This window comes from Sus scrofa, chromosome 2 (assembly GCF_000003025.6).
Source record: "Sus scrofa isolate TJ Tabasco breed Duroc chromosome 2, Sscrofa11.1, whole genome shotgun sequence".
Classification (NCBI taxonomy): Eukaryota; Metazoa; Chordata; class Mammalia; order Artiodactyla; family Suidae; genus Sus; species Sus scrofa.
Window position 1 is genome coordinate 60,397,697 of NC_010444.4, and position 25,800 is coordinate 60,423,496.

Here is a 25,800-nt window from a genome sequence, read left to right on the forward strand (position 1 = left end):
ACTGCACGAGGGCAGGGATCAAACCCAAAACGTCATGGTTCCTAGTTGGATTCGTTTCCGCTGCACCACAATGGGAACTCCTTTTGCTTGTTTGTTTTTTTAATTAAAACAAAATTTTTTTTTCTTTTTACGGCTGCACCTTTGGCATATGGAAGTTCCTGGGCTAGGGGCTGAACTGGAGCTACAGCTGAGGCCTGCACCACAGCCACAGCAACATCAGATCCAATCACATTTGTGACCTACGCCAAAGCTTGTGGCAACACCAGATCCTTAACCCACTGAGTGAGGCCAATCTGAGTCAATCCAACCTGCATCCTCATAGACACTATGTCAAGTTCTTAACCTGCTGAGCCACAACAGGAACTCCCTGCACCTTGGTTTCTTATCCACAAGAACCAAGCCATTCTCCTTTCTGTTCAGTGGGTGGGTTTTCTATCACTTGCAACCAAAAAGATTCCAGTTAACACAAATTGTTTGTTGTGGACCTGGGTTAGAGATTCTGAGATTTTTATTTTGATGTCAAAACTCACAGAGGGAACAATAAAAATTACAACTGAAGAATTGGGGGTGGGATGTGGGCTGAGAAACATGAGGAAGGGGTGCCTAGAGTCCCTGGGATGTTTCCTGGAATCCTGGGTATCCTTCAGGGCTCCTCAGGTGCCTTGGGTACCTCCTGGAAACCCCATCTGGTGGTCATCCATAGCCTAGTTTAAGAACCAGAGTCCTAGGCCAGGGCTTCATTGTACAAGATGGTTGGCTGTACGGGGATGGTTCAGACAGTGGCCTCAACTTCAGTAGCTTCATCATCTTCCTCCAGCAGGCTGTAGGAGGCATGGCTTTGGCAAGGCCGCTGCAGTGGGTGAGCCAGCAGTTTGGCCATACAGTTGTGCAGCTCAAGGGCTGGCCCAGCCAGCGCCACCTCATACTTATAGCTGGTACCCTTGGTATCCAGGCTGCCCATGAAGGCAAACATGTCCTGTGGGCCAAGGAATGGCTGTTCAGATAGAAGTTCCCCTAACAGCCCCCTCCCTGTCCTGAGGACCTCCCAGGAGGGGCCTCAGGGAGAGGTTCTGAAGGGTAAACAAGAGTTTGCCGAGAAGAAAACATTCCCACATTCAGCAAACATTCTTGGCCACCCACCCAGTGCTAGGGACCCCAAGAGGTCCCAGTACTGATGCCCCTGGTCTGGAGAGACCCAGTCAGATACGATGACCCCCAGCCCCCATGGTGATCTGCCTGGAGGAGCAGGGAAGGCAGTGTAGGGACTTCTGGTTTGGATAGTGAAGTATAAGCAGGAGCTGGGCTCAAGACCCCCAACACCCCCTGCTCACAGTTGGGTAAACGGAGGCTCAGAGAGACCAGTGGCCAACTTAAGATGCTACAATGAGTTCAGGGCTGGGATGTCAAGGCCCAGCTGAGCCTGGCGAGGCAGGGAGGGGAGGGTGCTCCAGGCAGAGGGCACAGAGAAGGCAAAGGCAGGAAGAGAGAAGCAGGGGATGCTGGGGGATGAGGTGGACAGGGACCCATGTACTCCTGGGCCACTGTCCCAACAGCCCCACTGGCTCGCTGCAGACATGTCGAAAATGGTTGTTGAATGGCCATGATCAGGCAAGGCCAGGGCTGCAAAATGGAGGTGTATCCACATCCCCACCCCCCAACCAGGGCAAGTGGGTTCTGAGACACGCCATAGACACCTCCATCTGCCACCCACACACAGAGCAACTTCTCACCTTCCAGCTCATCTCCTCCTCCTTCTCTTCGGCGCCATTGTGGATGTAGACAACATCGAAGAAGAAATACGGGCACTGGAACATTTTCTGCAGGGGAAGAAAGCCAGCTTTTGGGACTCCGGTCACCCCATTCTCTCATGACCATAATTCCCCAGCTTCTGCCTTAGGCTCTGGGAATGTGACTCTAGGCACCCCAGCTCCTGTAGTCAGAAAGTCCCTCCTAGTGTCTAACCATCTTTTCTTTTTCTTTTTGCTATTTAGGGCCACCCCCAAGGCATATGGAGATTCCCAGGCTAGGGGTTGAATAGGAACTACAGCTGCTGGCCTATGACACAGCCATAGCAATGCAGGCTCTGAGCTGCATCTGCAACCTACACCACAGCTCACGGCAATGCCGGATCCCTAACTCACTGAGCAAGGCCAGGGATCGAACCCAAAACATCATGGTTCCTAGTCGGATTCCACTGCGCCACAACGGGAACTCCTGCCTAACCATCTTGCTGGCTGTAGGCATCCCTCTCCCAGGCCTCACTCACCTTCATGGGCTCCGTCAGAGAGAACTGGGGCTGGCAGGGTGGACGGCTATAGACGAGGATGGTGCGGACCACGTATGGTGGTGGAATCGTCTGCACGTTCTCTGTGACTGGCAGCTCCGTCTTCTGCTGGCTGCACAGCAGGGGGATTGGGGAGAGGGACAAATCAGAGCACGCCCTGGTGGCCCACCCCACTTTTTTATTTTTTATTTTTGCTTCTTAGGGCCACCTGTGGCATTTGGAAGTTCCCAGGGTAGGGATCAAATTGGAGCTACACCACAGCCTACACCACAGCCACAGCCATGCCAAATCCAAGTCGAGTCTGCGACCTACACCACAGCTTGTGGCAATGCAGGATCCTTAACCCACTGAGAGAGGCCAGGTACTGAACCCACATCCTCATGGATACTAGCTGGGTTCATTACCGCTGAGCCACAACGGGAACTCCTAGCTCACCCCCTCTTGTCACCCATGGAGAACCCAGCTCCTCACTGGGTATGTGAAGTGTCACCTGACCCCTCCCAGTTGCCTCTGAGCCTTCCCAGCTTTGCCTTTTTGCCTGATCTCTCTTGCTCCATCAGAGCCACTGCTGGCCCCAAAGCGAGAGCCTGACAGTCCACCCTCAGCACCATGAGTGTCCCCAATCACTGTGTTGAGTTGGACCTGCCCTACCAAGCCAGGAGACTCTCAAGCAGGGAACAGATTCCCACTCACCCAGAGCTGGCTCTCACATTGAGCAGAGGGTACAAGGCAGAGGCAGACAGTGGGCTAATGTCCTTAATATGCAAAAAGCAAATCTGATCAACAAGAAAAAAGCCAACATCCCCCTAGAAAAATAGTTAAATGGGACAAAAGGACAAATTGCTGAGGGAATACGGAATGGTATGAAAATAAATGAAATGAAAAGAAAAGCACAGCAAAAGAAGATGTGGCCGCCTCCCACTTATCAGACAAGAACTTTTAGCAATATGATCAACCCCAGTGCTGGCAGAGGTAAACAGGGTCAATTTCCTGGGAAAGTGCTTTGGCAAAGTCTAGTGAAATTAAAAACACACACCACAGTGTTCCAGAGTGTCCTCCACTGGGAATTTATCTCATAGACTCACTTGCAAAATTTGCTGAGATGGTTGTACCAGTTCAGTCATGGTGGAAAAGGCAAAACAAGCTCTGTGGCCACCATCAGGGGGATGACAAAAACAGGGCTTGGAATACTTGGGCCCACAAACTAAGAATAGTTTTTTTTTTGTTTTGTTTTTTTGTTTTTTTTTTTTCATTTGTAAACAGTTTGGAAAGAAGAAAATCAAAAGGAGAATATTTAGGGAACTCCCCTTTGGTGCAGCAGGTTAAGGATCTGGTGTTATCACTCCAGCAACCTAGATTGCTGCTATGGTACAGGTATGATCCCTGACCTGGTGACCTGGGAACTTCCACATGCCCCCGGTGCAAAAAAAAAAAAGAAAAAAAGGGAAAAATAAAGGGAGTTCCCATTGTGGCTCAGCAGCATCAAATCCAACTAGTATCCATGAAATGCAAGTTCCATCCCTGGCCTCGCTCAGTGGGTTAAGGATCTGGCGTTGCCGTGGTTGTTGCAGAGCTAGAAGCTACAGCTCCAATTCAACCCCTAGCCTGGGAACTTCCATTCGCTGCAGGCGCGGCCCTAAAAAGCAAAATAATAATAATAATATTTTACATTATGTAGAAATGATGTGAATTTCAAATCTGTGCCTGTAAATAAAGTTTTACTGGCACACAGCCCCACCCACCTGCATACCTATGGTCTAAGGCTGCTTTCTGATTTCAATAGCAGTCTAGCTGCCTCAACAGAGACCGGGTGATGCACCAAGACAAAAATATTTACTATCTGGCCCGTTAAAGAAAAAGTTGGCTACCCCCAAGTTAAACAAAGCAGTGGAGGACCACTGGGCTGTCACAGAATAACACAGAGGCCCTGATACCAGGAAGAGCCTCTTTTGCAAAAATGCTTCCAGACAGGTAAGTGAGCAATTGTTCCAGGGACAGAGAGTGAGAAAGGAAGATTTCAGGCCTCCCTAAAGGTCTATTTCCGGCCCATTTCTTCTCTTCAAAGGTGAACAACAATGTCCCCATGGGGGACTTACATGAGGCTGAAGAGACCTTCCAGATCTGGGGGGAATGCTAAGGAGAAGACTCAATGGCAAAGCAGCACACAGGTGGACATGGGCGAGTGGCTTCCCTCCTCCTCATGCCAAGAGAGCGCAGGTGCTTCTGAAACTGTTGCCAGGAGACACGCTATGGTCCTCTTGTCCCAGTCTCTTTACCACTGAGCATGATTTCCCTCAGCATAGATCATGAACTAGGGGGCTGGCATGAGATGCCCTGAAGGCCTTTAGTGATTCAAAGGCCCCCCTCTCCCTCAGGGCTGGGGCTAGTCTCCTCACAATCAAAGAGCCATGGGTTTCCCTGTGTCCCTCCTCCCTCTCTGTAACTCACAGGATTCATACTATATCTAAATTGTGGGCTGCAGTGAGCCTTGAATGTTTTTTTGTTTTTCCTTTTAAGGGCCACATCCGTGGCATATGGAAGTTCCCAGACTAGGGGTTGAATTGAAGCTGCCAATTCAATAGCCAGGGCAATGCTGGATCCTTAACCTACAGAGTTAAGGCCACATCCTTATAGATACTAGTCCAGTTCTTAACCTGCTGAGCCACGATGGAATTCCAGCCTTGAATGTTCAATTTAACATAAAATGTGCTAGGAGTTTCCACTGTGGCACAGCGGAAATGAATCCAACTAGTATCTATGAGGATGGGGGTTCAATTCCTGGCCTCACTCAGTGGGTTGGAAATCCAGTGTTGCCATGAGCTGTGGTGTGGGTTGGAGGCTGGAGCTCTGATTCAACCCCTAGCCTTGGAATTTCCATATGCCACAAGTGCAGCCCTAAAAAGCAAAATAAAATAAAATGTGCCGTGCCCAGGTCAAAGGGGCTGTAGCAATGACTGTGACTTTTCCGTCTCAAATGGCCACGTACTGAGCACTGATGGTGCGCTTGGCCTTTGAAGTGCTCCTCATGTGGGTGCACTTTTGATATCGAGTCTGTATCAGCTATTTGTGCTTCTGTATACAAACTCTGTCTTCACAGCCATCCTAAGGATGGCTCCCATTTTACAGATGAAGAAACTGAGGCTCAGAGGGGATGGCTGGCCCATGCCCGATGTGGCAGAGCTGGGATCTGGACCGAGCTGGTCCCAGCCAGGCCGCTCCCCAGGGACCCCCGCATGGAAAGGATACTGAAGGTGGAGCAGGAGGCCGTCTCCAGGTCATAGAGGCAGCTGCAGAGTTCACGGGGGTCAGAGGTCAGGCCGGACAGCTGCAGGGAAGGATGGGACTCAGTGAGGTCCTCCCGCAGCCCCAGGAGACCCCAGGGCACCTGGCCCCATGCCCAGCCTCACCCAGGCGGTGTCGTCATTCACCACGACCAATGCGAATTCATGGCTCTTGTCGATCTTGTGTTTTGTCCGCACAAACATTTCAATCATTTTCTGGGAGACGTTGAGGGCATTGGTTTTGGAGCTGGAGAGGGCCAGAGAATGAGAGAGGGACAGGGGTTAAGGCCCAGGTCATGCAACAGGGCAGGTGGCAGAGCCCAGCCACAAGGCCAGCCCAGCTGACCCTCTCCAGCTCTTGCCCTCTCCTAATGGGTCCCTCTGACCAGCCAGGGTCTCATGTCTGCTCCTTGGGAATCATTCCACCTCTGCTCAGCCATGGGCCTTCAGGAGGGCCATGGAGGGGAAAGTGGGCTCATTCCCAGCATCTCCCAGGGCTCTACAGGCCCCATCCAGACCCTGTTGCCCGACCCAGCTACTCAGGACAAGGGCTTTGGGATCAAGCCAGGCTCTGTCCATTTGCTGTGAGACCCTGGGCAAGTCACTCTGCTTCTTGGAGTTTCCCAGTCATTGCTCTGACATGGAAAGTGCGTGACAGCTCTCCAGTGCATGGAACAGAGCTCCAATGGGCTGCAGCTGTATCCTTACCAGTTAGCTTTGCTTACTCTCCAATAAAGCCAGGCCCTAGACCAGGCCACATGGGTGTGGGTCTCAGAAAGACAGCCCCGGGTTTTTTGGGCCTGGCCCCTCCCAGCCATAGCTGCACATTCAAGTACCCCACCCTCACCCCCATATCCCTCTCACCCATTGAATGACTCCAGCTTTGGCAACGACATTTCCTCCGACAGGTCCAGGCAGATGATCTGCAACAAAGTTGGAGGGAGATGAGGGCTGGCAACTGGCCCCCACGACATTCTGCTGGGCCTCTCCAAGCAGCCCCAACTGAAAAGGCTGTTTGATGACATCCACTTTGGAAGCAGGCAGCTCAGGGAAAAGAGCACTGGACTAGGAGTCCAGGTTGATGAGTGAATAAAGCAACCAGAGAACATTTAACACGGAAACAAGGGAATAGTGGGTAATTTGTGTCCCTCCAAAAGATATGTCCACCTAGAACCTCAGGACATGAATTTATTTGGAATGAGGGTCTTTGCCGATGCAATTCAGGTAAAGATCTTGAAGTATGATCTTTCTGGTCTGGGGGGCAGGGATAAATTAGGAGTTTTGGGGTTAACATATATACACTACTGTATGTAAAAGCGATAACCAATAAGGACCTACTGTACAGCACAGGGAACTATACTCAATATCTTGCAATAACCTGTAATGGAAAAGAATCTGAAAAAAAAATCTGACTGAATCACTTTGTTATACACCTGAACCTAACACAATACTGTACATCAACTACACTTCGATTTAAAAAAATCATTCTGCTCATACTAAGTGAAGTCAGAAAGACAAAGACAGATATCACATTATACCACTTACATCTGGAATCTAATATATGGCATGAATGAGCCTACCTACAGAAAAGAAACAAACTCATGGACATAGAGAACAGACTTGTGGTCGCCAAGGGCGGGGGGGAGGGAGTGGGCTGGACTGGGAGTTTGGGGCTAGTAGACGCAAACTATTGCATTTGGAGTGAATAAGCAATGAGATCCTGCTATGTAGCACAGGGAACTACATCTAATCACTTGTGAGGGAACATGATGGAGGTTAATGTGAGAAAAAGAATATACACACACACATATATATGTATATGTATATATATGTATAACCTGGTCATTTTGTTGTACAGCAGAAGTTGACAGAACATTGTAAATCAAGTATAATAAAAAAAAATTTTTTTAATCATTCTGGAGTTCCCATTGTGGCTCAGGGTGTTAATTAATTAATTAATTAATTTATTTATTTATTTTATTATTATTATTTTTTTGCTATTTATTGGGCTGCTTCCACAGCATGTGGAGATTCCCAGGCTAGGGGTCTAATCGGAGCCATAGCCACCAGCCTACGCCAGAGCCACAGCAACGCAGGATCCGAGCCGCGTCTGCGACCTACACCACAGCTCACGGCAAAGCCGGATCGTTAAACCACTGAGCAAGGGCAGGGACCGAACCCGCAACCTCATGGTTCCTAGTCGGATTCGTTAACCACTGTGCCACGACGGGAACTCCTCTCAGGGTGTTAAGAACCTGACATGGTGTCCAGAAGGATGGAGGTTTGAGCCCTGGCCTCGCTCGGTGAGTTGGGGCTCTGGCATTGCCACAAGCTGTGGCACAGGTCACAGACACAGCTCAGATCTGGTGTTGCCATGGTTGTGGCATAGGCCAGCAGTTGCAGCTCCAATTTGACCCTAGCCTGGGAACTTCCATGTGCTGCAGTGGTTAAGAATCCAACTGCAGCAGCTCAGGTTGCTATGGAGGCACTGGTTAGATCCCCAGCCTGGCGCAGTGGGTTTAAGGATCCAGCGTTGCCCCAGCTGCAGTGTAGGTCACACCTGCCACTCAGAATCAATCTCTGGCCCAGGAACTCCCATATGCCATGGATGAGGCCAAAAAAAAAAAAAAATCATTCTGATCTAACAACACATGTCCTTATAACAAAGAAGACTCAGAGACACAGACGGGAAGGCTGTGTGAAGACAGATTGCAATGATGCAACCACAAGCCAAGGCACAATTAGAGCCACCAGCAGCTGGAAGAGGCAAGGAAGGCTCCTCCCCTAGAGCCTCCAGAGGGGATGTGACACCTTGATTTCAGACTTCTGGCCTCCAGAACTGTGAGACAATAAATTTCTGTTGCTTTAAGCTCCCCCAGTGTGATAACTTGTTGTAGGAAACTTAGGAGACTAATACAAAGGGACTGTGTTCTAGAGTGAATCCAGAAAGACAACATTTAACTCAAGGTTCCCTAACACCCCAAAGCCACAAGCCAAGCCCCTCACTTACCACTTTCTCTGGACAGTTGACCCTTGGCGTCCGTACCTGGACCTCCGGGGTTGGTGGAGGCACCTGCCAGGGCTTGGGGCCGGCTCCTGGGGGGTTGAGGGTCCCATCATCAGCACTGGCTGCTTCACCTTCACCCTCACTGCGGCTGCCCACACTGGCCTGGGCCCCCAGTGCCCGGTCCTCAGCCCCCTCAGGGTTGGAGCGAGTGCGGGGCCTGGGCTCAGCAGACTGCTCCTCTTCCTCTTCCTCCTCCTCCTCCTCCTCAGTGGGACTGCTGGGCTCCACCACCTCCATGGCTCCTGAGTGGCTAGATGGAGTAGGGATGGGAGAAGCCAGGATTCTTCCCTGAAGGGTTTTAAAAGCATTTAGTTACTGGGCAGGAGAACAAGGCATGAGTTGCCTACTGACAGTAAGAGTCACTCCTCCCAGGGTCTTAGTTTCCCCATCTATGGGATGGACACCTTTTACACTTAGTGCAGCATCCACTCTGACTCAAGGTAACAGTCTATTTTTTCCTGTAGGGCTAACCCAACCCCTCCCTATTTTGTCCAGTGAGCACACCTGACCACTGTGAATGGCTCAGAGATGGGGATATGACCCAATGTAGGCCAGTGAGGGGTCGCTCTGAAACTTGCAAAAGTGCTGTTAGAAAAGGGGAACTCATCAGAGTTGCAGAGATGGGAGGTTACAAGTAGAGAGCTGGTAGAAGCTTCTAAGATGGGAAAGAGAGCCTGAAGAGATGCTCACCCAGTAAACAACAAATAGACTTCTGAGCACCTAGATCCATCTATAACTAAATTCTTTTTCTTGCTTAAGCCAGATTGAGTTGGTTTTTTTGTTACCTGAAACTGAAAATGTCCTGGTGAAGAAAGGAATAATAACTTCTAGGGTTCTCCCTACTGGGCGCTGGCTGCCTAGGGAGGGGAACAGATCTGTGTGCTACAATTTCCTCTGAGGAAAAACAGGAGGCCAGTGGAGCGGGCTGCCTAACTGCGCAATGGGTGCGGGCTGCTGGGGATGATCTCTGAGCGCCTTGCAGCCCCCACAATCTCTAAGGAAAACAAAGCTTAGCTGCAGCAAGAGGGATGAAGGCTAGACTGCAGGAGAAACCAGAACGGAAGGCGGAAGCCTCAAGGCAGGCGAGGGGCTAAAACTTTTGCGGCTAGGGACGTTAGGCCTCTGGAGACGAATCCCACAAGCATTCACCACCCAACTTCTCACCGTAGCCTGAACCTCCTTCCAACCCGGCTGTCGACTCGCTAGGAAGCCGCCATCTTTAGCAGCCGGAAGTGGTATGGCGCGGCCGCCACATCTCCTGGGAAATGTAGTTCATCAGGCCTCAAGCCGCGCGGAGATGTGAATGGGATGAAGCCGGAGAGTCTTGGATGCTGATAGGCTGGGACTGTGCTAGGCGGTGGGGTTTGGATTGCGATAAACTGGAGTGGAGCCGAGTGGAGAGGGATCTGGAAAGTGATTGGCTAAAGAGAGATGAGGAGGAACTTTTCATGTTTCTGACTGATTCCCACTGCGCTGGTCAATGCTTCTACCCTGATAGGCTGGAACGAGGCAGAGGGGAGTAGGACTTTTAGTGGGATTGGGTTCGAAAAATGGAGGAGTCCGAGCTGGCAGCGTAATTAAATGGAGTGGAACAGTTGGGCAGAGTTCAGAAGGGGCGGGCTGGTTGGTGATTGATGAAGTTGACCGCACCTCAGTGAGGGATTTTTTTTTTTTTGCCGCGGAGGTAGGCGTGGTCTAGATCCCAAGGCCCCGCCCAATTATTTAATTCTCCTTATTTTACATACATCTGCAGAAATTAAAAAACACTAAGCCAGGAGTTCCCCTCGTGGCACAGTGGTTAACGAATCTGACTAGGAACCATGAGGTTGCAGGTTCGATCCCTGCCCTTGGTCAGTGGGTTAACGATCCGGCGTTGCCGTGAGCTGTGGTGTAGGTTGCAGACGCGGCTCGGATACCGCGTTGCTGTGGCTCTGGCGTAGGCTACAGCTCCGATTCCACCCCTAGCCTGGGAACCTCCATATGCCGCGGGAACGGCTCAAGAAATGGCAAAAAGACCAAAAACAAAAACAAAAAACAAAAAACCAACAACACTAAGCCAGAACTATTTCAAACTACTCTTCCTTCTTCATGCGGAATTTACTCTTCAGCCCCATAACTATTTTATTTTATTTTGCTTTTTAGAGCAGCACCTACAGCATATGGAAGTTCCCAGGCTGCGGGTCTAATGCGAGCTGCAGCTGCCAGCCTAACCACAGCCACAGCAACTTGACATCTGAGCCGCATCTGCAACCTACACCACAGCTCATCGCAATGCCAAATCCTTAACCACTGAGCTAGTCCAGAAATCGAACCCGCACCCTCTTGAATACCACTGGGGTTTGTTACCACTGAGCCACACAGGAACTCCACCATAACCACTTTAAAGCTGAGCCTCAGTTTCTTTATTTGTAAAAGCCTACCCAAATCAGCCAGGCTCTGGTTCAGTGGTAGCCCAGAGGGGCTATCACTGCTTTGAAAATGGAGAATTTGTTGGAAAAAAAAACAAGAAGAGGGAGGTCATTCTCGGCAGAAAGAACTGCCTGGGCAAAGGTCTGGAGACTTTGAGGAGCCTTGGAGGGCTGGAGCCTCTCACAGGTTAATATGGCCAGAGCAGAGGGTTAGAGAGAGAATTTCATTGCCCCTGGGTACACACCCCTAATATCAGAGAATTTCAACTTCTCTCCTTGTGTCTCTGGGGACACAGAAGCAGGAAGACTCAGCCTCCTAGGGTCTGTCGGTGGGAGATTCAAGAACATTCATGCTGCCCTAGGCTCTGCACAGTTTAAACCAAAGGCAGAAGGAAGGAAGGGGTGATTCAGGTAGCGGTTATGGCACGGCCAATGTCTCCAGAGTGTGAGAGAATTGAGTGTGAGAGAATTGACCTCCTTCACAGAGGAGGTCATTGTGGCTGCAGCATGGAGTACATACTGGTGCTAGCAGAAAGCATATTGTTTTTAAAGACCTTGAATGCCAGGCTGAAGAGCTTGAAATGTTTCCCAAGGGCAATGGGGAGCCGTGGAGGGTGTATGAGCAGGGGAAGAGAACAGTGGTATCTCTGTCTCTGGAGTCTGGGTGGGGAAGGGAGTGGAGGGGTAGCCGGGAAGCCCAGGGAGGGAGCTGGCTGGCATCCAGATTGGGGAGGAGAGGCTTGGGCTGTGATTGTGGATGGAGACGAGACAAGGAGGTGGCCTTTAGAGGTACATGCAGGAAAAATGAGCAGGATATAGGGTCCAGCTGGGCTCTGAGGAATCCAACATTTATAGAGGAGAAATAGCAGCTGGCAGAGGAAGCAGAGATGAGATGGATAAAGAGTCAGTAGGAAACAAGGAGGATGTCTAACCATTCATTTCCCTGATGGTGCCTGACCATGTGCAAATTGCTTGTTAAAACTCCCATGAGGCAGTTCCCGTCATGGCTCAGTGTTTAACGAATCTGACTAGGAACCATGAGGTTTCAGGTTTGATCCCTGGCCTTGCTCAGTGGGTTAAGGATCTGGCATTGCCATGAGCTGTGGTGTAGGTCGCAGAAGTGGCTCACATCCTGAGTTGCTGTGGCTCTGGCAAAGGCCGGTGGCTACAGCTCCGATTGGACTCCTAGCCTGGGAACCTCCATATACCGTGGGAGCGGGCCAAGAAATGGCAAAAAGACAAACAAACAAACAAACAAACAAAACTCAAGTGAGGACTTCTCTCTGTAGTGCAACAGGATCAGCAACATCTCTGCAGTGCCAGGAGGCAGGTTTGATCCATGGCTGGCACAATGGATTTGGCGTTGCCACAGCTGCTGTATAGGTCGAAACTGGGGCTCGGATATGATCCCTGGCTCAGGAACTCCATATACTGCAGGGCGGCCAAAAAAGAAAAAAAGAAAGAAAGAAGGGAAAAAGGAAAAAACTCTCATAACACTGGTAAATGTATATATACCAGTACACACACATACACACACCCACACACACAATGGAATACTACTCAGCCATAAAAGAATGAAATAATGTCATTTGCAGCAACATGGATGGACCCAGAGATGATCATACTAAGTGAAATACACACACACACACACACACACACACACACACACACACACACACACAAAGCAAGGTGGTCTCTTGTGGCACAGCAGGTTAAGGATTGGGTATTGTCACTGCAAGCTGCTTGGGTTGCTGCTATAATGCAAGTTCAATCCCTGGCTCAGGAACTTCTATATGCCACAAGCACAGCCAAAAAAAAAAAAGTCAGTCAGACAGAAAAAGACAAATATCATGTGATATCATTTTATGTGGAATCTAAAAAAAAAGATGCAAATGAACTTATTTACAAAACAGAAATAGACTCACAGACATAGAAAGCAAACTTACAGTTACCAAAGGGGAAAGGTAGGGAGAGGAATTAACAGACACACTACTGTATATAAAATAAACAAGAAGGACCTACTGTATAGCATAGGGAACTGTATTCAATATCTTATAATAATGTATAATGGAAAGAACCTCAAAATAACTTTAAAAGAATATATAGTATATATACACATATATAACAATCACTTTGCTGTACACTTGAAACTAATATAACATTTTAAATCAATTAAACTCCAAGAAAAAGTTGTTGATATTGGGAAAAAAAACAAAAACCAAAAACTCCTATGACACTGTAGGAAGATAAGGAAATTGAGACTCAGAGGGGATCATTACTTGCTCAAGGTTACCAATCCCAGGTCTGTGACTGAAGTGGAACAAAAATTTTGACCCTGGAGTTCCCGTCATGGCTCAAGGGTTAACAAATCCAACTAGGAACCATGAGGTTGTGGGTTTGATCCCTGACCTTGCTTGGTGGGTTAAGGATCCGGCATTGCCGTGGGCTGTGGTGTAGGTTGCAGACGAGGCTCAGATCCCTCGTTGCTGTGGCTCTGACATAGGCTGGTGGCTGCAGCTCCGATTTGACCACTAGCCTGGGAACCTCCCTATGCCGAGGGAGCGGCCCAAGAAATTACAGAAAAAAAAAAAAAAAAAAAAAAAAAAAAAGAATTCTGACCCTGACAGGCAGAGAAAAGAAGTTTGCAGGGGAGCAAGATGAAGAGCATCAGCTCAGGGGAACATCCTGGCTTCTGGGAAATTAAATCCAAGAGTCAGAGATGGAGGAGCCATGGGCTTGGTGAGACAAGGAGGGACTGACATCCTGGGAGCTAGACATGTGTCCTCCTGCTGGGGCTCGAGGAAGCCTCTGTCCTTCAGGAGGAAACTGCACAATAACAAGTCACATGGCCCTGGGAGGGGGTTTCCTGTTTTCCGGCCCCTCCCAGGCTGGCCTTGGCCAGCCCAAGTCTGAGCAGGCAGTAGCCAGAGTTACCCCAAGAGTGTCCAAGGACTTGGTCCTCTGACCAAAGTGCCCCCAGAGTAATAGAGAAGTAGAGCAGGCTGAGGGGACCAAACCCCAGGATTGGAACTTCCGGTTCAGGAGAGCCCTGGCAGGGAGAGGGGACCATTGAAGTCCTTGCCATAAGCCCAGATAGGGGAGGGAGGGGAACAAAGACGCAGTGAAGAATAAGAGAGGCAGAGGAGAATGGGGAGGTCAGGGCAACCTTGAGAGGTAGTGAGCTTCCCGTCAAGGGAGGCATTTAAAAGTGCCAAACCATCATTGATAACTCAAGATCCTTCCAGAGAAGTGAAATCGATGTCCATTACACAGAAGAAATTGAGGCTGGCATTCACTTTGAGTTGGGATCAGGTTGTGATTTTAGGGGGTGAGGAAGACTCAGAAGACACTGATTTCTGGATAACAATGAGTGCCAGGGCCACGCGGCCCCGAAGCCGGCGAGGGAGGCATGCTTTGCCCGTAAGTGTCCCCTGTCCCTGCCACACCCATCTCTGTGGGACCTCAGGACCCAGACCTGCCTGGCTCAGTCCTAGGGATCATTTGCAGGGTGAGCTGGACCCTGTGGCAGAGAGTTCAGAGGAGGCCGAGGCAGCCAGTGGGAGCTCTCACCTGGGCCCTGTGCCATCTCAGGATAGCTGTAAGCCGGAGCTGCTGGGCCATGAGGTGGAGGCCAAAGCAAAGAGCCTGGAGAGCAGGTAAGGCCTGTTTGTCCTGTGACCCCTACTCCAGGCTGGGCACATCTTTCCCACCCATAGATCTGTTTATGTCCCTCCCCTACTCACATGCATGTCATGGCTCCCACTGCCCTCAGCCTGACTTTCAAGGCCCTGTGCAATGCAGTCACAGCCTTGTTACAAAGCCTCTGTGTGTTAGCCACCCCAGATGACCCCATTTCTAGAACTTTCCATCTCTCACCTCTTCACAGGCCTGACAAAGAAGTTGATGGGGACTCTCACGGGGGGCCAGCTCTAGCTCCAGAGAGGCCCCATGAGCCTGCAGAGGAAGCCCGTCATGCCCCAGAGGCAGCCCCACGGGAAAGGGAGACCAGCCCTTCTGAACCTGGAGCCCCCGATGTGTTTCAGACTCTACAGCATGCTCTGAGCTCTCTGGAAGCGGCTGCTGCTGCCTGGCGCCACAGGCCCCCAAGCTGTGCTGGGCCAATGGAGGCAAAGGACAGAAGCGAGGGGGGACCGATGCCAGGCTTGGAGCAGGAGGGGGCTGGGAGCTGCCAGCGGGAGGCAGCCCGATTGGCTGAAAGGAACACCTGGCTGCGTTTGGCCCTGGGCAGCCGCGAGGACGAGCTGATCCGCACCCAGTCCTCCCTGAAGGCCTTCCAGGCTGAGAAGGAGAGGCTGCAGAGAGAGGTGAGTGGGGCAGCCTGCCTCCCAGGGTTCCCTGTGTGAGGGAGGAGGCGGTTTGGCACAGGACATGATCAAGTTCAATCATTTGTGTATTTGTAAGGCTTTTATGGAGGCTTGGCTGCTGAACCACAAACAGACAAAGGTTGCTTGCAATCTTAGGTAAAGTGATCAGGGAGGCCCACTGAGGAGGTGACACTTGAATAAAGACCACAAGGAGGGGAGTTCCTGTTGTGGTGCAGTGGAAATGAATCCAACTAGTATCCATGAGGATGCTGGTTCAGTGGGTTGGGGATCCGGGGTTGCTGTGAGCTGTGGTGTAGGTTGCAGACGAGACTCAGATCTTGCAGTGGCTGTGGCTGTGAAGTAGGCTGGCACTGTAGCTCCGATTTGACCTCTAGAAACACACACACACACACACACACACACCACACACACACACACACACACACACAAGGAGGCAAGGTAGGAGCCATGCTAGTGTTGGGAAGAGCATTCCAGGCAAAGGGAACAGCATATGTAAAGGCCCTGAAGTTGAAGTGTGGTTGATGTGTTCAAGGAACAGTGAGGAGATCGGTGTGGGGCTGAGTGGGAGGATACAGGGTATGAAGGTGATGGGGGCAGATTCTTCAGGGCCTGTGGGTCACAGGGAGGATTTGAGCTTTTTTTTTGCTCTGCAGTAGGTGAGAAGCACAGAGGATTATGAAGGAGGGAGGGTTGAGACCTCACGCAGGCGCCCTCTGGCGGCTGTGGGAGGAACCGCTGGTGGAGGGAGAGGGTGGAATCTTGGAGATAAGGGAAGAGACACTGGTCCAGAGGTGTATCAATGGAAGTTGTGCAGGTGCCTAGAAGAGGGCAGGTTCTAGATAATGTTGAAGGTGGAGTTGGCAAGCGTGGGTGTGAAAGCTAGAGAGGGCTTGAGAACGAGTTCTGGGTTGGGGGTTTGGGAGACTGCAGTGGAGGCATGGGGAGTCTACCAGAGGGGCAGTTTTGGTGGGAGGGAAACCCGAGTTGTGGTCTCTGATTAGCTCCAGATGCCATGAGCCACCCACATGGGGCCATTAAAAGAACAGCTCTAGGAGTTCCCATCGTGGCTCAGTGGTTAACAAATCCGACTAGGAACCATGAGGTTGCGGGTTCGATCCCTGGCCTCTCTCAGTGGGTTAAGGACGCGGCTTGGATCTGGCGTTGCTGTGGCGTAGGCTGGTGGCTACAGCTTCGATTTGGTCCTTAGCCTGGGAACCTCCATATGCTGTGGGAGCGGCCCAAGAAATGGCAAAAAGACAAAAAAAAAAAAAAAAAAAAAAAAAGGAACAGTCCTACATCTGAGTTCAGAACTCAGCAGATGTCAGAGTGAGAAGGACCCAGGTGGTGACACTAGGGGTTGCAGGTGCCAGTGCAAGGAGTGGGGCCCATTTCCCTACAGAGTGGGGCCCATTTCCAAGATGGAAAAGAAAAATATATTTTAAAAAATGTTTGCCTACCCCCTACCCCCTGCCTCTGGCAAATATCAATCTGTTCTCTGTATCTGCATGTTCAATTCTTAAACTTTTTTTTCTAGGGCTGCACCCGTGGCATATGGAGGTTCCCAGGCTAGGGGTCTAATCAGAGCTGTAGCTACCGGCCTACACAACAACTTGGGATTTGAACCCCGTCTGTGACCTACATCACAGCTCACGACAACTTAACCCAATGAGAGAGGCCAGGGATTGAACCTGAAACCTCATGGTTCCTCGTCAGATTCATTAATCACTGAGCCATGACAGGAACTCCAATTTTTTAATTTTTTAAAAATTTTAATTTATTATTATTACTATTATTATTGGCCACACCTGCAGCATGCAGAAGTTCCTTTCCCAGGCCAGGGATCAAACCCTTGCCACAGTAATAACCAGAGCCATGCAGTGGCAATGCCAAATCCTTAACTCACTGAGCCATCAGGGAACTCCAATTTTGCTTTATTTTATTTTATTATTTCATTTCATTTATTTTATTTTATTTTATTCCTTTTATTTTTTGGCTGGCCTGCGGCATATGGAGCTCCTGGGCCAGGGATCAAATCTGAGATGCAGTTGAGACCTATGACACACTTGCAGCGATGACAAATCCTTTAACCCACATGAGCTGGGGATCAAATGTATGTCCTCATGCTGCAGGAGATGCCATCAATCCCTTTGCACCATAGCAGAAACTCCTTCTTTAGACTCCACATATAAGTGAGATCATACAGTGTTTATCTTTTTTTTTTTTTTTTTTTTTTTTGCCTTTTTAGGGCTGCACCTGAGGCATATGGAGGTTCCCAGGCTGGAGTCAAATTGAAGGTGTAGCCACTGGCCTACGCCACAGCCATAGCCAAACCAGATCCAAGCCACATCTGCAAACTACACCATAGTTCATGGACACACTGGATCCTTAACTAACCGAGCAAAGCCAGGGATCAAACCTGCATCCTCATGGATACTAGTCAGACTTACTTCTGCTGAGCTACAACAGGAACTCCCTTTCTTTTCTTTTTTGGGTGCTCTATGGCATATGGAGTTCCCAGGCCAGAAATCAGATCCAAGCTGCAGTTGTGACCTAAGCTACAGCTTCAGCAATGCCAGATCCTTAACCCACTGTGCCAGGCTGGTAATTGAACCTGTGTCCCAGTGCTCCCAAGAGGTCGCCATAGTTGTGACACAGTAGAAACTCCTCATTGTGTTTTTTTGTTTGTTCATTTGTTTGTTTGTCTTTTTAGGGCTGTACCCACAGCATATGGAAGCTCGAATTGGAGCTGCAGCTGCAGGCCTACACCACAGCCACAGCAACACGGGATCCAAGCCGTGTATGTGACCTACACCACAGCTCACGGCAATGCTGTATCCTTAATCCCCTGAGTGAGGCCAGGAGTCAAACCCACATCCTCATGGATATTAGTTGGGTTCGTTACCCTTGAACCATGACAGGAACTCCCCACATGGTGGTTTTGATTTGCATTTCCCTGAGACTTAGCGATATTAAGCATCTTTTCACATACCTGTTGGCTATCTGTATATCTAAAAAAAGGGAAGTCTTAAGTGGCTGAGTGAGTTGCCCAAGGTTGTATAGTGAGGGATTTGGTAGGATGAGTATCTGGGGTCCTGCCTTCCAGCCAGGGCTCTTGCCACTGCCCTAGGAACAGATCTTAGGTAAGAATGCTAGAGCCCCCAGGCCTGACACCCCCCTTTCCCATACAGGTCCAGGAGCTGCAGGATTCCCTGCTGAGGCTGGAGCCCTTCTCATCGCCCTCTGGTGACCAAGCAGGTGGCTCTAGAAGTGGTTCCAGCAGCTCTGGGGCTGACAGGGAGACCTGGGACACTCAGGTGAGTGTGGGAAGCTGAAAACCATGATCTTAAGATGCTTAGGGTTTAGGCCATGGGACTCAGTTCCTGGTCATGGATCCAATAGCTTGTGAGGTTGGAAAAGCCCTAAAGCCATGATGCTGGGCTCTTGGTGACAATCTGGGTGAATCCAGCCACCTTCTGGAGTTCCCTGGTGGTGCAGTGGGTTAAGGATCTGGTGTTATCAGTGCTGTGGCACTGGTTGGATCTCTGGCATGGAAACTTCCATATGCTGTTGGCACCTCCAAAAAAAAAAAAGAGAGAGAGATTGATTCACACAGGAGTGTATTTTTTTAAAAAATTCACCTCCTTCTGCCTTCTGGCAGGATCCTTTCTCCCCAGCTCATCCCCTGCTTCGGCGCCTCCAGAGTGATTCCAGCACCCAGATGCTTGAACCGCTTGCCCCTGAGATGCACATCGTGGAAGCCCAGATGGAGCAGCTGCGAGGGTAAGAGCCACAAATGCTGAGCTCGTAAGGGCACTGGTGCCTCCCAGCTGGAAGAGGAGTCTCCAGGAGTCTGGAGCTGGAGGGGGAGGGAGGGTGGAAGTCAATCAGGTCCTAACTGTCCTTCAAGGCATCTCACTTTCCTTCTTTTCCACTTCGGGAGGCAGGAACATTGAAAAGCTCAAATGCTTCAACCGTCTGCTGTCGGCTGTGCTCCAGGAGTACAAGGGCCGGTGTGAGGGCCTCAGCATGCAGCTGGGCCAGCTGGAGGCTGAGGCCACTGCGCTGCATCTAGCCTTGCAGTATAGGTCAGTGCACCCCACCCATGATGTCACTGACTGGGAAGGAAATGGGCATCCTCAAAGGATGGCCCTCGTCCCTAGAGAGAGGCAGGGACCTCACACGTCCCTAGAGAGAGGCAGGGCCCTCACAGAAAAGTACTTTTCCCTTACCAGGGAACTTAACTTCAGGCGATTTTAGTCCAAGAGGGCTGGAGGAGCAGTTCCCATCCTACCCCCAGCCTGGGAACTTCCATATGCCGTGGGTGCAGCCTTAAAAAGGCTGGAGGAGTTTATGAACTCCCAGGTGTGGGGGAGGGGAGGAGAAGTGAGGGGGTCCCAGAGCAAGTGGGGATGTCACCGACACAGCAAGATGGGTGTCCTGGAGTGCTTAGAGCTCATGTCCCACAGTGAACACTGTGAGGAGGCGTATGGAGCCCTGCTCACTCTCCGGGAGGCAGATTCCAGAGCAGGAGAGAAAGCCCTCACGAGTGACTTGGAGGCAGCTGAAAAGGAAGCTCAGAGGCTGCTGATGCAAGAGAAGGCTGCCATGGATGGAGGGACACTTCAGGCTCCACATCCAAGGTACCCAAGGGAACCCTGGGTACCGGGTGAGCCAATGAGTGAGGTTCTGATTGGAGAACTGGGCTCCCAGAATCAGTCCCACACTGGGAAGTTCCATGGCTCTTATGGTTGGCATGAAACCTGACTGGTGTTGGCTGGTTGCTACTCAACAAAGTTGGGGTGATGGTGACACCCACTGGGGTTGGTTTAGGACGCATCAGAGTTGGCATGATGATGATGGATGATGGTGCCCATGGATTAGAACTGGCATGATGGTACTTAGTGGGGTTGGCTTGATGTTGGTATCCACTGGAGTTGGCATGATGCTGCCTAGCAGGGTCGGCAAGTTGTGTGATGGTGCCCATTGGGTTGACATGATGGCATCTACCACGATGGCATGAGTGACTGTACCCATTGGCATGATAGTGTTCATCCATCATTCATCACTGATAGATGATTTTGATCATTGAGGTTTACAGTGTGGTACCCACCATATTGGTTTGACCATGCCCACCACAGATGGCATAGGAAGGACCCATCACAGTCAATAGGATGGAAGACAATGGAGCCCACCAGTGCTGACATAGGATCCTCTTCTGTTTCCTGTAGCCGCGAGGGCAACAGTGTGGATAAGCCCACACTGCAGGAGGTGGCTACCCAGCTCCAAGGCTATGTTCAGCGTCTCCAGGAACGCCGTGCTCTTGTGAAGATTCCTCCAGAACCTGGCCCTACCTCGGCACCCACGTCCACTGTGCCCCATGCTGAAGCCATGGTGCAGGCCATTCTGGGGACACAGCCTGGCCCGTCGCTGCCCCGGCTAGAGAAGACGCAGATCCAGCAGGAACTGGCAGCCACACGGGTACACAAGGGCTGTGGTCACTGTATCAGTCTTTCCTGGTGGAACCAAACTCTTTGCTGAGTCAGAGAGAAATGTGATTGGGGGACCCAGTAGAAAGGGAGCGTTTTGCTGGACTGGGGACTAGCTTCCTGGAGGGAGGAGATTTGGAGCTGGGGTTTTGAGGGATGAATAGGAATTTGTCCTCCGGCTTTCAGTTTCTCATAAGATTCCAAATCTAGCTTCCCAAAATGCCCCTCCTATGGAAAAGAAAGAGGAAGGGGCCATAATCTGAGGTTTGTAGCCTGGCATGAAAGAGCTGAGGTTTTGAATTTGGAGAAACTCCGGACACTTCCACTGAGCTGCTACTTGACCTTGTTTAGGATACTTGCTCTCTATGAACTGGCATTTCTACAAGCTGTTTTTTGTTTGTGCGTTTGCTTTTTAAGGCTGCACCCATGGCATATGGAAGTTCCCAGGCTGGGGGTAGGATGGGAACTGCAGCTGCCAGCTTATGCCACAGCCACAGCAATGGCAGATCTGAGCCTCATCTGCCACCCACGCCACAGCTCATAGCAACGCCAGATCCCTAACCTACTGATCGAGGCCAGGGATCAAACTGCATCCTCATGGATACTAGTCAGATTCATTTCTGCTTCGCCACAAAGGGAACTCCCTACAAGCTGTTGTGTTTTTTTGTTTGTTCGTTTGTTTTTGTCTTTTTGTCTTTTTAGAGCTGAACCCGTGGCATATGGAGATTCCCAGGCCAGGGGTCCAATCGGAGCTGTAGCCACCAGCTTACACCAGAGCCATAGCAATGTGGGATACGAGTTGCATCTGTGACCTACACCACAGCTCATGGCAACACCGGATCCTTAACCCACTGAGCAGGGGCGTGGATGGAACCTGCAACCTCATGGTTCCTAGTCGGATTCATTAACCACTGAGCCACAACGGGAACTTCACAAGCTGTTGTTTTTAATGGGAAGATGATATTTCCCATCATGCAAGATCATGAAGGGAGAGTTCCCTTCATGGCTCAGCGGTAACGAACCTGACTAATATCCATGAGGATGCGGGTTCGATCCTTGGCCTGGCTCAGTGGGTTAGGGATCCCGCATTGCTGTGAGCTGCAGTGTAGTTCACAGACGTGGCTCAGATCCCCAGTTGCTGTGGCTGTGATCTAAGCCAGCAGCTGCAGCTCTAATTGGACCCCTAGCCTGGGAGCTTCCGTATGCCACAGGTACGGGCCTTAAAAAAAGAAAAGAAGGAGTTCCCGTCGTGGCGCAGTGGTTAACAAATCCGACTAGGAACCATGAGGCTGTGGGGTTCGGTCCCTACCCTTGCTCAGTGGGTTAACGATCTGGCGTTGCCATGAGCTGTGGTGTAGGTTGCAGACGCAGCTTGGATCCCGCGTTGCTGTGGCTCTGGCGTAGGCTGGCAGCTACAGCTCCGATTCGACCCCTGGCCTGGGAACCTCCATATGCCGCGGGAGCAGCCCAGAGAGATAACAAAAAGACCAAAAAAAAAAAAAAAAAGAAAAGAAAAAAGACAAGATCACAGGGACGGTTTGTGTTCCTGCCTGACCAGCCCTCAGTGGGTGCCCCCTGGAGTTCAGTTTCCCCAGCAGTTGACCCTAGAGGTGAAAATTCTCTCCCCTTTCCCTGGTCTGCCAGGAGACCCTGGCTGACCTGACGCTGAGGCTACAGCTGGTGCGACGGGAGAAGCGGGCTCTGGAGCTGCGAGAGGCTGCCCTCCGAGCACAGGTCCCAGCCCATGTACTCCTGCTGGAGCAGCTGCGCTGGGAGCGGGCACAGCTCCAGACGGGTGAGGCCAACAGCAGCGGTGAAGACAGCAGTGGAGGCGCGACCAGCGGAGAGGAGGAGTGGTCCCAGGTGAGTTGGCCGTGCCTGGACCTGGTAGGAATAGCTGTATACTAGTGACTGTGTGGTTCCGGTTAATCATTGCCCCCTTTGGGGAGTTCCCTGGTTACTCAGCAGGTTAAGGAGCCAGTGTTATCCCCTCTGTGGCTCAGGTCACTGCTGTGGTGTGGGTTCAATCCCTGGCCTGGGAACTTCCGAATGCTGTGGGTGCAGACAAAAAAAAAAAAAAAAGAATCATAGCCCCCTTTGAGTCTCAGTTTCCATTTCTTTTCTTTTTTTGCTTTTTAGGGCTGCACAGGCAGCATATGGAAGTTCCCAGGCTAGAGGTAGAATTGGAGCTGCAGCTGCCGGCCTAGGCCACAGCCACAGCACAGGATCTGAGCTGCATCTGTGACCTACACCAGAGCTCATGGAAACCCTGGATTCTTAACCCACTGAGCAAGACCAGGGATCCAACCCGTGTCCTCATGGATACTAGTTGGTTTCATTATCGCTGAGCCATGACGGGAACCTCTCAGTTTCCATTTCTTCACACACAAAAAGAGCTAATGGTTAAGCTACATTTCAAAATTCCCACTTCTACTTTGGGGTTTCTTTCTTTGAGGGTATTTATTGAGCCCAATAAGCCCCAAGGGATTTAGTGTCTTCCACTCAAACCTGTGCCTCCTCCTTCCCACCCCCAGTCTTATTCATACTTCCCCTTCTCCATTCCAACGGTCCCAGCCTATGCTTCATTTCTTCCGAAGTTTTGGCTCCAGCTTCCTCTCTGAGGCTTTCCTTTTTGCCCCTTACTGTCTAATCATGCCTGTTCTCTGCTTAAAGCCTTAGTGGCTTCCGGAACCTTCCTTTGAATCACCTCTCCTACCTCCAAGCCTTTAGAAATGCTGTGACCCTGCTGGGAACACCAGTCACTTCCCTCCTTATCTAATTAAATTCTCAACCTCCTACAGGCCTGAACTCAGACATCACCTCCTCCAGGAAGTTCTCCTGGATTGCCTAAAAAGGAGATCCCCTGTAATTTTTTTCCCTTGTTAGGGAGTACCTGTACCCTTATGGAGGTACCTAACCAGAGTGGGGGCTCTGAAGGCGAGGGCTGTGGCCACGTGGCCACAACATTCTGGGTGATTTCAGTGTCCAGCTTGGGCTGAGCCCACACTCAGGCTATGCTAATGTCGCTACCCTCCCTTCTACCTCCCACAGAGCCTGCCTGCTGTCCCCAGTGGCAGCAGGGGTATTGATGGAGGCCAGATGGGCAAAGTGCAGGACCCGGAGGAGCTGGCCCAGGAACTGTCAGCGTCACTTACCAGGTCTGTGCCTGGGTCCTGGACTGGGGGATATGCAGACTGGGGGGTGGGTATGTAAGCACTCATGGAACTGTTGTGTGTACACCTGTGGCTGGATGTACACCTGTGTACAGCTGAGTTCACATGGAAACATCTTGGGCACATGGGTGGGAGGAGGAGAAAGAAGACATTGGCCGTGGCTATGAACCCCTCTCTCTCCACCCCTGTACCAGGGCTCTGGGCCTGAGGGAGCAGCTGCAGACCCTGTGGGAAGAGCTGGAAGAGGTGGCTCAGAAGGGGCGAGCCAGACGGGCTCAGAGTACTGAGCTGAATAGTGATTTATGCCAAGCTCACAGGTGGGTCCCCCTGTGTGACCTCAGAAGCATCCCTGGTTCTCCCTGGGCCTCAGCTCTCCCTCTGTAAGGTGGGTGGCAGGTTCAAACCATTCCACACCTCCTTGGGTGCCAGATGTGTGTCAGCACCTGCTGAGGGATGCTGGGACCCCAGGAAGATCCAATCTCAAAGAACACCCACCTCGGGCTGGGAATACATAGCCTCTGTCTTGGGCAGAATGGAGGGATATTTCCTGGCTCACCTCCCTACCCCCTCCAGTGTCCTGGTCCTGGCCTTCCGGGGTGCCCACCGGAAGCAGGAAGAACAACGGCGGAAGCTGGAGCAGCAGGTGGCACTAATGGAGACCCGACAGGCAGAGGAGCTGGCAGCACTAGAAGCCACAGCAAGAGCCCTGGGGAGGGCCAGACGTCCCTGTCACCCTCCCCGGCCAGGGGAGACCTTTCTGTAAGCCTTGCTCTGTCCGTGCCTGGACATGCCAAATAGTTGTGGCAGGTCATGCCATAAACTGTCCCGGAGTGATATTATGTCATGGGGCATGACTTTGCATGTTGAGGCGTATTTGGAGGGATGTGGGCTGATGTAACTGGGTCTGGGGCCTGACAGAGGTGGTTGGCTGGGCATTTGAGAAAACCCAGTATCTTTGGCCTCACACAGTATGGCATGTGCATATGACATGGCAGCTGGGTATGCCAGAAGCAGCTTGGGCTCTCCCGCAGGGCTGGCTAGGGGGATTCAGGGTTCAGTGAAATTACATAGCCAGAGCTGAAATTCCAGCCCTCATCTGTCCCCAGGAGCCCAGGGAGGAGCCCACTGGGGCCAGGCACACCTTCCCCTGCCCATCCTCTTCTAGGGAGATGCTGGGTTTGGCCTGGCACAGAGGAAGGTTCCCATCACCCAGAAGGAAGACTGAGTCCTGAATGGTTCAGGGTGTGGAACATCAGCAGGAAGAGCATTGCTCCCTGAGAGGAGGTCAGGGGGAGGAGGAATCAGAGGTGGCTTTGGAACTTGCATGCAAAGAATGTGGAGCTAAGGTAAAGGGCTTCTGATGGCGAACCTAGAAAAAGAAAAAAAAAAAAAAACTGCAAGTGGGAAATCAGGAGGTTTGTATATCCCAGCTGTTGATGAGGAAATTCAGAGTGGTGCTAATGCTGGACAACTAGGCACACTGCCCTAGGGGCTCTGGACCGCCCCTGGCCAGGCTAAATTGCAACTTTCACCTGCCGGAGATGGGAGCTGTGGTAGGTGTTAGTGTCAGACTAATAGCAGGCAAGTTATTAGCATGTCATTTGAATAGGCCACACCTCTTTGCCTTTCCACCCGGATACTGGCAGGGTTAGGGAGTGGGGGCTGGGCTCGATCCAGTCGCCTGGGACTACGGGCCAGCTGTCCCCTCCTGGGCGGTAGCTGAAACCCAAGTCAGAGATTAGGAAGATTTTCATT

General features: G+C 51.0%; 2 protein-coding genes across 3 annotated transcripts; one reads left to right on the top strand and one right to left on the bottom strand.

The window, feature by feature from the left end:
* BABAM1 (BRISC and BRCA1 A complex member 1) lies at positions 474–10,046 on the bottom strand. 2 transcript variants are annotated; one of them, XM_021083571.1, is made up of 9 exons: positions 9,797–10,046; positions 8,576–8,920; positions 6,430–6,488; positions 5,692–5,812; positions 5,531–5,609; positions 4,381–4,405; positions 2,267–2,396; positions 1,731–1,817; positions 474–976 (listed from the first exon to the last, which is right to left on the bottom strand). In XM_021083571.1, the coding sequence occupies exons 2-9, from the start codon at positions 8,867–8,869 to the stop codon at positions 773–775; spliced, it is 999 nt and encodes a 332-aa protein (XP_020939230.1). In that variant the 5' UTR covers positions 8,870–8,920; positions 9,797–10,046; the 3' UTR covers positions 474–772. The 2 variants fall into 2 exon arrangements, with proteins under 2 accessions (XP_020939230.1, XP_020939231.1); XM_021083572.1 differs by having other exon boundaries at positions 8,576–8,882; positions 9,797–9,932.
* On the top strand, positions 13,933–24,881 carry USHBP1 (USH1 protein network component harmonin binding protein 1). Its single transcript, XM_021083573.1, has 12 exons — positions 13,933–14,460; positions 14,548–14,696; positions 14,927–15,365; positions 18,575–18,700; positions 19,045–19,166; positions 19,331–19,471; positions 19,853–20,026; positions 20,615–20,864; positions 22,517–22,735; positions 23,924–24,030; positions 24,240–24,362; positions 24,619–24,881. Exons 1-12 carry the CDS (start codon positions 14,299–14,301, stop codon positions 24,806–24,808), a joined length of 2,202 nt encoding a protein of 733 aa, XP_020939232.1. The 5' UTR covers positions 13,933–14,298; the 3' UTR covers positions 24,809–24,881.